Below are 14112 nucleotides of genomic sequence, written 5' to 3'. Positions count from 1 at the left end.
CTAAATTGGTAAAATTGAGACTGAGAGGTAAAATGGAGCCACTTTAGGAGTTTAAGCATTTTAGATCCCTAATTCGATGATTAATGAACCACATTGAAGTCAACCAACCACTATTTTTATTGATTAGATAGTTTTACAACTTTGCATGCTTTATGATTTAGTCTTTTTTTAGCTATTAGTTTGTTAATTAGCACAATTACCCTCAATTAATGGCTTTTTGAACTATGCTATTTAGTGAGTAGTTAGTTAAACTCTTTAATTACATGTTATTAGCTAGAATTCACTCAATCACCGACTCCTATAGGTTCGATACTCAAATTACTATTGTACCCCATTGTACAAATTATATTACAACTTACATGTCACTCTTGCAGACTTTGCATGTAGTTATTCTGATTTGATTATTGTATTAATGTTGATGTATCTCTCCTTTACTCACCCGCAAGGAAGAGACAGGGATAGACGGTCAACAAGTCGATCCAAAACTTTGACCCCTAGTAATTTTCACCTAATCTCTTCAAATCCAACCTCTCTATTATTCACAGTTTAAAACGAATCATAATTCTTAAACCGTTTGACTTGACCTTTAAAAGTTTCATTGCTAAGTTGATCTAGAGATATCAGTTACTATAGCATAGAATGTAGTAAGTAATCTTGACCTTCAAGTTCTTTGCTTTTGACTCAAAGAGAGAGGGAGTTCCATTTAACTCCATTAATGCTCATAAATAGAAAATTTGTAAAGAAGCTGTTGAAAAAACAAAGATGCATTTACAGTAAAGAAAAAAAATAACACCAAATCATTTTTTAGACTAATATTATAAATTTCCATTTAAGCTTGTTTTTGTCTTAGACTTTCTTGTTCTTCTATTAATCTTTCATTGTTCTTTGCAGGGTTTTTGAACTTATAAATAAACGCACACACACACTCCTACAGTAATGATCATTATATCAAAGCTTACGTTTTCCTTCAAGTGTTTTCGAGTACTTGGGCACAAAATAACTTTGAAACAGAGGTTGGATTTGAAGAGTTTTGGTGAATATTACTATGGGTCAAAGTTTTGGATAGACTTGTGGTGGGGGTACAGTGGCCTGAAATTTGTTGGTGTAAGATTTTGGGTTTAGTTTAACTTTTCAATCTCCTGTGAAGGGAGCAGTAGAGGGTAAAGGAGAAAGAAGATGAATAGATGGTTTTTATTGGTGTAAAACACACCGTTTCATTTAACAAGGAAATTATGTGGAAATTATAAAATCCACATGGCATATTTAGGTGGATTAAATTTATTTTAGTTAGTGTCACATCACCATCCGTTAAGAGTTAACGAATTAAATTTATAGTGCATCGTGGAATGCCTAGATGGAGAGGAGTCCTCGGTTGGATTCATTTATTTTTAATTTCACACGTTTGGTCTACTATCAACGTTGGTACATGGAGAATAGGCTGCCGTATTTATTTAGTGGCCAGTTGATGGTAGTCTTGAGATAGAGTGGTCTTTGTCTCGAGCTATCTCGAGACATGGGCACATCAAAGCTATATTCATTTTGTCATATTCCAAGTCTCGAGACAAGATCTCATTGTATCGAGATATCTAAACATCAAAACTAAAATACGAAAATAGTGAAAACTTGTCTGGAGTCTCGAGACATAAAAGATAACAATTTTTCCCAACTAAAATCACTTTTAAGCTCATTATGTTTTTCCCGATTACATTAAAAATTTATATTTAATTTTAAGTTTTCAAATATATTCTACTAATAAATTTTTTGTTGAAAAGGATTTCCTAAATAGGGCCAATAACCAATAAAAGCCCCTTTATTTTTAAAATCGCCGAAATGGGCCAGGTCTGAATTAATTATTGAAATGGACCATTTCCCCCAAAAACGCGTCTATGTCAGCGTGTTGTCAGGAGATAAAGTAGGAAAACGCTTCCTTGAGAAAGCATTTTCCCTGTTTTTTACGATTTAAGGTTTTTTGCAATTAGAGTTAGGGTTTTGGGATTTTAGAGTTTTTAGATTTTAGAGTTTTAAGGAAAAAATAAATAAATAAGGGTTTAGGATTTAGGGTTTCTTAATTAAATTAATTATAAATTTTAAAAAGTTAGATTAGGGTTTAATGTTTATGGTTTTAAGGAAAAATCAAATAAATTAGGGTTTAGGGTTACTTGAGTAAATTAATTATAAATTTTTAAAAAATAGATTAGGGTTTAGTGTTTAGGGTTTTAAGGAAAAATTAAATAAATTAAGGTTTAGGGTTACTTGAGTAAATTAATTATAAATTTTAAAAAATTACATTGGGGTTTAGTATTTAGGGTTTTAAGGAAAAATCAAATAAGTAGTTGTTATTCGTTATATATTTTAAACTCTTCTAAAAATAAACTAATAAAATTAAATTTTTAGTAAAAATTAAATTTTTAAAAGAATTTTTAATAATAAATTAAAAATAAAATATATAATAAATTTTGTATTTTTAAATTTTAAAATAGAAAAAGAGTTTTTATGAAAACAGAAAAGAGTTAAAAGTTTATATATATTAAATTTATCTTTTCTCTAATTTTAAATTTATAATAAATTAAAATATTAATATAATATAATATGCAAAAAATACATGAAATTTAATATAATACAATCATATTAATAATAGAATATTTTAGGATAATAATTCCTTAAGGTCTTAAGATCATGGGTAAATATTTATTGATTGTTAGTGAATGATTTATAAATAATTATTAATAACTTTATTTAATGGAATTTAACATAAATTTTAATATTTTAATATTTAATATATATTTTAAACTATAGAAGTTTAAATTCAAAATTAGAAAAAAATATAATAATTGTAATTAATATTTAACTATATTTAATAATTTTTAAAATTTATAATTAATTTAATTAAGAAACCCTAAACCTTAAACCCTTATTTATTTAATTTTTTTCCTTAAAACCCTAAAATCTAAAAACTCAAAAACCCTAACCTTAATTGCAAAAAACTCTAAACCCTAACAAACGGGGAAAGGGAAGCGCTTTGTTCACGTGGACACAAAGTGCGCCCTCAAGGAAGTGTTTTCTGTCCACGTGAACAAAGCGCTTCCTTGAGGAAGCGTTTTCCTGCTTTATCCCCTGACAACGCGCTGACGTGAACGCGTTTTTGGGAGAAATTGCCCATTTCGATAATTAATTCAGGACATGATCCATTTCGGTAATTTTAAAAATAAAGGGGATTTTATTGGTTATTTGCCCTCCTAAATAACATTATAATTTATCTTTCATTTTTTCTTATTTTATAACATTCATTACACAAAAAAAAAATATTATTATTAATGTAAAACTTGAAAGATATAATTTCTTTTTACTTAGAGAAACATCTTGCTTCCTTTTTTTTGTTATTAATATCTTTTCTTTCAAAAATTTTACTTATAATTAAATGGTTTAAATTTTAATCATAAAATTAAATTTATACAAATTATAAAATAATTTTAATATATATTTGTTAACCATTTCCTTTTAAAATTCCCGACCCACCCACTGTTCGCACATCCCTGCTGCCAAACAATCCCCTCACCACTATCACTGTTAAGTCTCTTCTTGCTCTCAAGTTCCCAATAGCCCAGGACATTGAATAAGGTAATCTTTAAAACCCTAACCTTACCTTCAACTTGATGATGACTTCTACTTGAGTTGTGGGCTTTTGAGTTATTGCTGCCGCTATCGTAAAATAGCGGTGGCGGACGGCCCCTTTCACCATTTTAATCTCTACATCCTCCTAGGGTTTTTCTTTTCTTGAGACTGAAATTAAATATCTTGTAAAGAGTTACAGTTCCAATTGCTAATATCCGTTTCATTGATCTGTTCTTACTTATAGTTAATACTTTTGTGATTATGTTATTGTTGTATACAATTTTGGGAGTTTGATGATATTCTAATTGGGGGTTTTCCATGGTTATAAGCTATATCCTTAATTTATTATGTTATGGTTGAGTATGATTCATGGAACTTGAGGATATCTTAATTTGGATTATGCAGTATTAAGTATGAAGGTGCGAGCATCAGTGAAAAAGATGTGTGAGTTCTGTAGAACCGTTAAGCGCCGCGGACGGGTATATGTACTATGCACTTCCAACCCTAAGCATAAGCAACGACAAGGCATTTCCACTTTTGCTTCTGAAGGCACACTGCCCCCTGCGTATGCCTCTCTCCTTGCAGTTACTTAATCTTTTGGTTTGTTTTTTTTTTTTTTTTCAGCTTAGATTTCAATCCTGTTAACTGCCATTGTTCTGCAGATACTTCGACCAGTTTAAAGTTTAAACAAATATGTTATTTGTTATCTGAATTTGAATGCTGGTATTTTTCAGTTATTGTTATGTTTACTTGTTAGGTTCATTTTGATGAAATTACACATAATTGACTTGTTTTCAAAAAAGCTGATGTATTATTTTCAGTTTGTTGTGATTTATTTTTTCTTCAAATATGATTTCATAATCCTTAATTAAGTAGGATACATGCTTCTGCAACGGAACATTTTTACCTTACAAGTTTTTTTGAAGCTTCTGTGCTCTGAGCAGCAAGCAGTTCCTTGGCCGTCCTGTCCAAAGTATTGCCTACCATGTGCCAAGTACATGTTATTTCATTGTTTTAAACAACACCTAATGGGTGGATTTTTTTCTTTTTTTTTCGGAAGAAGGAAGGATTGACTATCTTTACTCTGGTAAAATTTGACCAGTTGATTTAAAGCCCATTAGCTTCTTATCTAGTTGAATGGGGACTTGATATTCAAAGAAGATAACATAGGAAAGTTGTCTTTAATTTCTTAAAATTTAAAAGGGTTTCAAGTGACATCTTCAATCGCAATGAATCTTTGTTTGAACCAGAAGATCTCAGTACTTGGAGAATGGATAGCATTATGATTTGGGCTAATAAGGACCTGTTTATCTAACTGATGATATTGCCTGTTGCTCTGACGCTCTTAAAGCACAAAACTTTGGCATTAATCTTTACTGCTTGTGAATTTAGCTCCCTTAAGTAACTGTTGAGGACTTGCAGTGGTATGTCTGTTGTGGTTACTGATTTTATACTTTTATACAGGATTTACTTCAATAAAATGCATCGAACTTTTAAATAAGATATAAAATCAAGTAATGCTTTGGTGATTTGATAATGTGCTTGTTCAATCTTTTCCAGGACGGCAGAGACAAATGTCAAGCATCCAATCATTCCCAGTTACAGGATGCGGCCAGGACTAGCATCCCTTATTCCTAAAATGCAAGAGCCATCTTCATCGATTATTGGGTGGAGGGCTAACCTGGCATCTCTCATATTCAAACGCGGCAATTAGGGAAACCACAAAAAGAGATACATTACAATCGCCTACTTAATATTCAACTGATTCTGCGGGAGCTAGGATTCTATGATTTTGTTTTCAATTGCAATTATATTGAGTAGTGATGATAATTTGGAACCATGTTTGGTATTTTGTTTCATCATGATGCTATACATGATGTTGCATTCCTAAATCATCTGTTGGAACACAGGTAAAGTTGAAAAGGCAGTGCCTTTCTACTCTTTTGATGCATTTATACACCCCAATAAGAACCAAGTGTTGCCTCGGATTATTGAGAAATTGGTAGTGTGTTCTGAAACCGATTGTTTCATTGACTTCTTTTATCCTAAAGAAGCATTTAAGAGAGCAAGAATTGTGTTAATTGCATCAGATATTCCCAAATTATGACCTCGTTTTGAAATTTGGGGAAGCATTTAAGAGAGCAAGAATTGTGTTAATTGCATCAGATATTTCCAAATTATGACCTTGTTTTAAATTGGTCCCTAAATTTCAAAAAATTCTAATTACATCCCAAACTTCAAGTTTGAATTTTTGAAGTTTATATATTGCATATACAAATAATTATATTTATTCAATGTAAACATAATTTGATATATTTATTTCTTTAAATGTATATAATTTAATTAAAATTAAAGTTTTATATATACGTTTGAGTCGCAACCAAATTTTTATGTGTATAATTGTACAAATTAAAGTTGATCTATTAAATTACAAATTTAATTAAAGTTCATGTGTAATTTTGAGTTTTATCCCAATATGGGGTGGGTCTAGGTTTTAGTATTCAAAATCCTAATTCAAGCTAGCTTGAACACATTATATGTATTAATTTTTTTGATCATTACGTATTAACTAATTTATGTCATATTAAATTTAAAAACATTATACTATAATGTAAAATTTTAAAATATTGTTTAATTTAAAATTTAATAAAAATGGTGATGGTAAAATAAATTTATATATAATTAGTATTTAGTAATTACTAAATATTAAATAAAAATAGTTTTATTTTTAAAAAAATACTAATTTAGGTATGTTTAAATATGTCCATTTTAGTCATTTATAAATATGAATATATTTGGGCAATATTAAAAAATTATATTTGCATTGAGTTGGGTTTGAGTGATTCTCTATGATATTAATTTTATATGGACTTGGCCCAAGTTATGAATCAATATAATCAGTACCATACCAGTGGATGTACTTTTTTTTGAAAGGAAAGTACATATTCATTAGAAAAACAAAACCGAACATAACAAAAGCTCATAGGGGGAAACAAGTTAAACCTAAGTCAATAGGCTTAACCCATACATCCAGTCTTATTCGTCCCACTAATAATAGGTAACAAAACATCCAAAAGAGCCTCAAACTTATAAAGAGATGCATAAGACAAGGCCATCCGAGCTAAACAATAAGTCGACTTATTTGTATCCCTTTTCGCCCAAAGAAAGGACAGATCAGTAAACTATGAATGAAGAAAAATACATTCTTGAACAAGTAATCCAAACTCAGACATATCAACACCTTTCTTATTCAAAGCATTAATCGCAACCAAACCATTTGATTCTATAATTAAACCGTCCACATCCTTTCTACAGAGCCACAATAAAGCCTCTCTTATAGCATAAGTTTAGCTAATCTAAGATTCCCTATGTGATTTATATAGCTTGTCAAGCCTTTCAGGAATCTACCATTATGATAGCATAATACAACAACAAAAATCGTACATTGATTTGCGGAAACGAAACAACGTCAATTACAACACCCATTGCCTGACTCGATCGCCGAGTCTAAGCTACAAGATGCCACATTCATTGCTGGAACAACTACTGTTAAATACATTGTAAATAAATCATTCAAACATACAATCATGTCATAAACACATTCATATTATGATACCCAATTAAATCCAAGCCCTAATTGAGCTTATGAAATTTTTTTTGTTATCGGAGCATGAAATAGGACCAAATTATAAATTTCCAAAATTTTGGGGCCAACGTCATGATGTCACTTCCTCCACGTTGTGACGTCACCAAACAGTTTGTCACGTTGTGACCTCAGGCCATTTGATGTCACGAAGTGATTCACTGCCAACCCACGTTGTGATGAGGAAGATTGCTTGTTGGGACATGGACTCTACTTTAGGTAAAATTTAAGCCATTTGGTACCTATTTCATGTCTACCTTTCCAAAATTTAAATTTGGTGCATATTTGCACAACTTTACCTCCACAAAAATCATTCCAAACACATCGAAACACGTATAAACATCCGTAATCTTTACATCAACTATACTACTAATTCAACCACTAAACATGACATTCTAATACCATGGCATTCAAACTAATCCATTTGGAAATTACCAAACGTTTACTTAAATCAATGCTTCTCAAAACATGCCAATTTACATTCAAATGGGCCATTTCAAATACCAAACCAGTTACCAAATCATACTATTTCAACTAAGCATTTACATTGTTAAAATCAAGCATTAGAAAGGTTTGAAACTATCATTCAAGACTCAACATGTAACACCCCAACCCATACCCGTGACGAATTAGGGTTACGGGGCATTACCGATTATACCACTGTTCATACATAAAAATATCTTTGCTTCAAAACTCAAAAATTTTAATCACATCAATTATTCGTAACTTAATCACATATTGAATCTTAAGATCATAGCATTTCATAAATAAAAACATATTCTGACATATATCAAACATCTCATACATAAAACATATAACAAAACAACTATTTCATTAACTAAATATCAACCTATTTTACATTAGATATTTATATAGTCAATTTTCAAATCAATTAACATACCTTTTAGACATACAATATATATATGCTATATAAATACATAACCAAAATCATATTAAGTTAAATTTGATAATTGAATATACCATCATATATATATATATATAAAACTCATTCCATACCAAACATGAAACTATCAATTTAATAATAAATTACCAAATCCCAAGCAATCATGACATAAGCACAAGTATTTATTTAACTCATCATTAGTCGAATATTTAAGTACATAATTAACGATATAAACCCATATTACATGATTATATATTCACAAACTTTTACATTCATAAACTAAAATTATAGACTAATTCCCATGTTAAAATTTATACATACTTAACAACGCCATTCCTTGATTATTCGGCTACCATAGTTAACCACATAAATAGTACAAATGATGCTATTCAATTGTAAGTTAAAATATACCATTTTACTGATCATTATAAAGTGATTAATTCACAACCAACAAATTCATAACATAGAACATTAATCAAACTTATAACTAGCTGAATACTAATTTGCATTTTAATTCATTATTTAACTACTTATATACCAACACACGACATGTTTAATATATAATCATGATATCAATCTAATTCGTTCTAATTCGTTCTAATTTGTTCTAATTCATAAATACTAATGCCAAATCAAATCGTGTTTATTACACTTATCATGCATTGTACCAAAATCTCACAAAAAAAAAAAACTTGTTTCTTACTAATTCGGCAAACAAAATTTAATCTAAAACACTTATTCAAAAGTTGATTATTAACCAAAGCTATATAGCCAATTCATATTCAATAAATAATCATCATATCAACTCATGCCAATCCACACAATAAAATCATACAATATACCTCACATTGCCGAAACAAACATACAACCACCACACATTTTATAGCATAAAATGCATGTCCAAAACAACCTTAAAACATGATCGAATACACATAAGCCATAATATTATAATTCAGCCATATTCGCATGGCTTTATAAATATATACAATTTCAAAATTCCATCAAAACAATTACTAGCCTATACATGTCATATGTTTAAATTTTCAAATTTTCAAAATACCGAGATAGAGGTCGATAGTGTGACGGACTTCCTTAACGATCCCTGAGCTCGTAACCATCTTTCAAAATCTATAAAACAAAGAACAAACATACATATATTAAGCTTTTACAGCTTAGTAAGTCATAAGCAAATGAGACATTTAATCTTATACGTAATTTAATCTAAATAAACAATAATAAGCCATCATAATTTCATATATATATATGTAATAGCCCGATTTTAGGCCTAGTCGGAACAGTGGTTTCGGGACCACAAATCCGACGAAAAAAAAATGTAATGGCTTGAATTTTCAGAGGTGTCGGAACGGTGATTCGAGATCACTAAATTCGACAAATGGGTAGAAAATATTATTAATTTAGTAAGTATAAGTTAAATGTGAAGTTAGGAAAATTTTGAAATAGTGAATAGTGCACTAGAAATAAATATTAAAATAATTAGAATCAAAATGAGGTATCAAGACCTCGGGATTTTAAACCGAGCCATAAATATTTTTATAAATATTTATGGAGTGTTAAAAGTTAGTATTAAAGTTTCGTTAAGAAATTTTAAAGTTCGATAATTAATTGAACAAAAGGACTAAATTGTAACAAATGCAAAATTATAGGAAATAATTAAATAGCTTAAATGATAAAAGGAAGAGGGCTTAAAAGGTAAATAGACCCAAGGCCTATTTGGGCTGGACGGCAGGGGCATGAAATCAGCAGAAAGTAAAGAGAATTAAGGGTAAAATTGGAATATTGCAAAATTTGCTTAATAAAGTTAGGACCAAAGTGGAATTATCTAGATTTCTCTTCATTTTTCTGAATTCTCATCAGCTAAAACACCATGGAAGGGCTTCTTCAAGCTGGTTCTTCATATTTTTATTTCAAGTAAGTTCAATTCTTGACTATTTCTTGAAATTTTTGTATTTTATGACTTTTACAACTAGGCCCACTTGTTAAATTCATTAGTTTTGATTTTATGAAAGAAGTTGAAAGTTGATATGAATATGTGCTGGAAGTATATGATGATTTATCATGAAATTAGAGCTTTAAATTGTTCATATGCTGATTTTATTGAAAGAATTGAATAGAAAGTGAATGTTTGGGACCTAATAGTAAAAGAGTTTGAAGATAGAGTTATATGTGGAAATTCTGAATTTCAATAGTTGTGTAACAACTTATAATGCCTAGTAAAGTAATAATTGAGAAAATTAGATTAATTGAGGGGTTAATTGAGAAAGGACCGAATTGTATAAACTGTGAAATTTGGGGCAAAATGGAAATCAACATTTTGCACTAAAGCAGTTTTGGACAGCAGCAGTAGTGTAACTTTGAAAAATCACCAAAAATTGTAGAGATTGAATTAGAGGATGAATAAAATATGAAACTAAAGCTTATTGAGTCTAGTTTCTTATAAAAGAAATGATGTAAGCAATGGAATTGTAAATCATGAGATATAATAGATTTTGTGAGACAAGGTCAGAATGAATTCGGGTTCCCCTGTTCTGAATTTGGAAAATCATTAAAAATTGTAAAAAATGATTATGAGTTATAGTTTATATGGTTAGAATCCTTAATGAGTCTATTTTAGAAGAAACAAGCTAAAACATCATCCGAATTCTGTACAATGAGATAATTAATTTTAGTGAAGAGTGGTCGGAACTGTCAGACAGCAAAACAGGGAAACTTTAAAGAATAAACTGTACTATTTGGCTGAACCAAAAATTATGAAAATTTTATGGTATGAAGATATGTGAGTCTAGTTTCAGGGAAAATTAACGGATCTTAATTTGGAGCTCTGTAGCTCCGGATAAAAATAATTTAGTGACTCTGACTCGGATAAACAGCTTTGAATATACATGTTAGTGAATATTGAAATTATGGTTAATGTTGTTTAAGTGTGTTATACACATTAAGGATGTGGAATGGAGAGGAGGAGGAGGAAAATTGAGAAATATATGAATGATTTGTGTATAATTGGTCATATGTTTGATTATAATTGATAGATGATGAAATAGAAATGATGCTTAAATTTGTGCATTATTGGACATGGTTTAAGCTCATGTGTGAAAATAAAGTTTCATAGCATGTGTGTATGGTATATTCGGTATATGATTTGGCATGAAATAATGTCATGAATGGTTTATCATGTGATTAGTTCCAAAAAGAGTTATGTTTCAATACACTAGCTTGCAACTATGGTTGAATGATATGTTTATATCTTGTGTAATGTGCATAGGAAACAAGTGTGGAAGATAATGAAATAGTAAGTTCATATGGCTGAAATTTAATGATTAAATGTTAATTTCATGAATTATACAATGTATGATGAAATGTATTTATTGTTGAAATGAGAATAAAATAAAAATGTGAAAATCGAATAAATGATCAAATTAAGTGGAACGCCGGATTTGAGTACTTCTGATCAAGTGACAAAGTGATAAGTGGTTACACTTATCTGATCAAGTGACAAAGTGATAAGTGCGAAACTTATCTGATCAAGAGACAAAGTGATAAGTGGTTACACTTATCTGATCAAGAGACAAAGTGATAAGTGGCTACACTTATCTGATCAAGTGATAAAGTGATAAGTGGTAGCTTCAGCTACACTTATCTGATCAAGTGGCAAAGTGATAAGTGGTAGCCTAGCTACACTTATCTGATCAAGGACAAGTGATAAGAGGTCATATGTCAAAGTGAAAGTGAAGTACTCAATTTTCCGTAACCGTTCCCTAATTTGATTAAGGATGGTAAGTGACAAATGGGCTCAAATGAATTAAAGTAAATGAATAAGTGGTAGTGTATTTATACCAGGATGATGTTGTTATTTAAGCTAAAGTGATATTTTCATTGCAAAATTAAGAATTTCATAAATGTGTTATTGAATGATATAATCGATAAACGTTGAGTTAAATGGTAAATACGTATTAGTGTTAAACTTAGTGACATTGAATTGTACGTGAATTAAATGGAAATTGCTAGTGATATGATCTAAATTGTGAGCATGAGAAATTGCGAATTAAATGAAATGGAAATGAAGCATTGAATTGTATGAGTATGTACCGGTCTCGTAGGCCCTAATTATTATGATTATAATATTTTGAGGATATATTGTGAAAAGTTATAGAAACATGTTAATTATTTTGAAAGTTTTTATTTAGATGAAATTTTATAACTCGGTTAAATACGTTTACAAGTGTATGTGTTTTGGTAATGCCTCGTACCTTATTCCGGTGTTGGATACGGGTAAGGGGTGTTACAATATATATTTCCAATTCATAATTTCATATATCAAACATATATAATTTGCATCATTTTTACTTAGGCCGAATGCATAATGAACCATTAACATAATCAACCTTTGCTTCTACAATAATAAAAATAAACATCATTTGGCCGAATATATATTTTCACATATACATACACATAATTCACATTAATAAATGATATTATATCATCAAGTCATACATTCAACTTACCATATTTTTATAACTTGAATAAATACATACCTGAGCCTTTCTAATTTGAATTTTTATACTCGATCTTAACTTATTATAGCCCGTTGAACCATTCGGAAATAAAAAGGATACTCAAAAAATTAAACGTTTCGTACAACGCCATCGTCCCAGATGTGGTCTTACATTTAATCACATATCGATGCCACTGTCCCAAACAAGGTCTTACACGTAAATCACAAGTCGATGCCAACGTCCCAGACGTGGTTTTACATGACAACACATAACAGAATTCTATGTCATGACATACGTATCCTAGATATTCCTAAGGTTCATACGGGACTTTCCGACATTGTAACTCAATCGAAACAATCTCGTAACCATTTTTCCTAAGTTTATACACTTTTGGCCAGTACAAATTATATTCATAAAATTTAATTCAGCATATAAAATTTCGTATATTCGAAATTAAAAACATTTATATGCTTATAAACTTACCTCGGATATTGACGGACAGAAATAAACGACTATTCGATTATTTTTGTTTTTCCCCTATCCAAATCTTATTTCTTTGGTTCTTGATCTAAACATATTTAAATTAAACTCATTCAAATATAATTCTACTAAATTTAACCCAAAAACACAAAAATGGTCAAATTACCATTTTGCCCCTGACATTTTGCACTTTTTACAATTTAGTCCAAATTGCACAAAACACAAAACATGCAAAATTTGCACACAACATGCTTAGGCCGAACCTTCCTCATGTTCATACCAGTCCATACATTTCATTTATTTCACATTTTAGTCCCTCAAAATTTTATTTTCATGATTTAGCCCAAATTACTCAAATTCATCAAAAACAAATCCAAAGACAAAACATTATAAGCTATCACATATCTTTTATTTTATAACAACAAATAACAAAAATCACAAACTATCATCAATAACAAAACACAAAATCATTATCAAATTCAAAAATTAAAACATGGGCTTTGTAGATTTCATAGCAACGATCTCAAAAACGTAAAAATTATCAAAAACCGAGCTAGTTACATACCTTAATCAAGCTTAGCTATGGCCGAATGTGGCTTTCTTTTTCTTTTCTTTAGCTAGTTTCGGCTATTCAAAGATGAACATGCATGTATATTTTGATTTAATGTTTTATTATATTATCAAATTAATATAATTAGTAAATTAACCTTTTTATTTTCATTCAAAATCCACTAAACATTTGTTTTTATGTCCACACAATATTTAAATGGTATAATATCAACAATAATACCTCCCACTAAAAGAACAAATCAATTTAGCATTTTAACAAATAGTTAGCAACTTTTACTTTTTACGCGATTAAGTCATTTTATTAAATCGGACACTCAAACGATAAAATTAAATCACGAAAATTTCAAAGATATCAATTGACACATTATAAACTCGAATAATAATATTTAAAA

The 14112-nt window shown here is 29.6% G+C and overlaps 1 protein-coding gene across 1 annotated transcript; it reads left to right on the top strand.

Annotated features, from left to right (window-relative positions):
• The first annotated feature begins 3490 nt into the window (after positions 1 to 3490).
• On the top strand, positions 3491 to 5611 carry LOC105772954 (uncharacterized). The gene is made up of 3 exons (XM_012594480.2): positions 3491 to 3618; positions 4018 to 4177; positions 5173 to 5611. The coding sequence occupies exons 2-3, from the start codon at positions 4026 to 4028 to the stop codon at positions 5324 to 5326; spliced, it is 306 nt and encodes a 101-aa protein (XP_012449934.1). The 5' UTR covers positions 3491 to 3618; positions 4018 to 4025; the 3' UTR covers positions 5327 to 5611.
• The last annotated feature ends 8501 nt before the right edge of the window (positions 5612 to 14112 follow it).

This window comes from Gossypium raimondii, chromosome 6 (genome assembly GCF_025698545.1).
Source record: "Gossypium raimondii isolate GPD5lz chromosome 6, ASM2569854v1, whole genome shotgun sequence".
NCBI classification, from domain to species: Eukaryota; Viridiplantae; Streptophyta; class Magnoliopsida; order Malvales; family Malvaceae; genus Gossypium; species Gossypium raimondii.
The sequence above is the reverse complement of the archived record's forward strand: the minus strand, read 5'-3'. Positions and strand labels throughout refer to the sequence as shown.

Excerpts from the sequence above, each read along its gene's own strand:
- LOC105772954 (XM_012594480.2), top strand. The coding sequence starts at position 4,026 with ATGAAGGTGCGAGCATCAGTGAAAAAGATGTGTGAGTTCTGTAGAACC. Across the intron at positions 4,178-5,172 it reads GAAGGCACACTGCCCCCTGC|GACGGCAGAGACAAATGTCA; the intron begins GTATGCCTCTCT and ends AATCTTTTCCAG.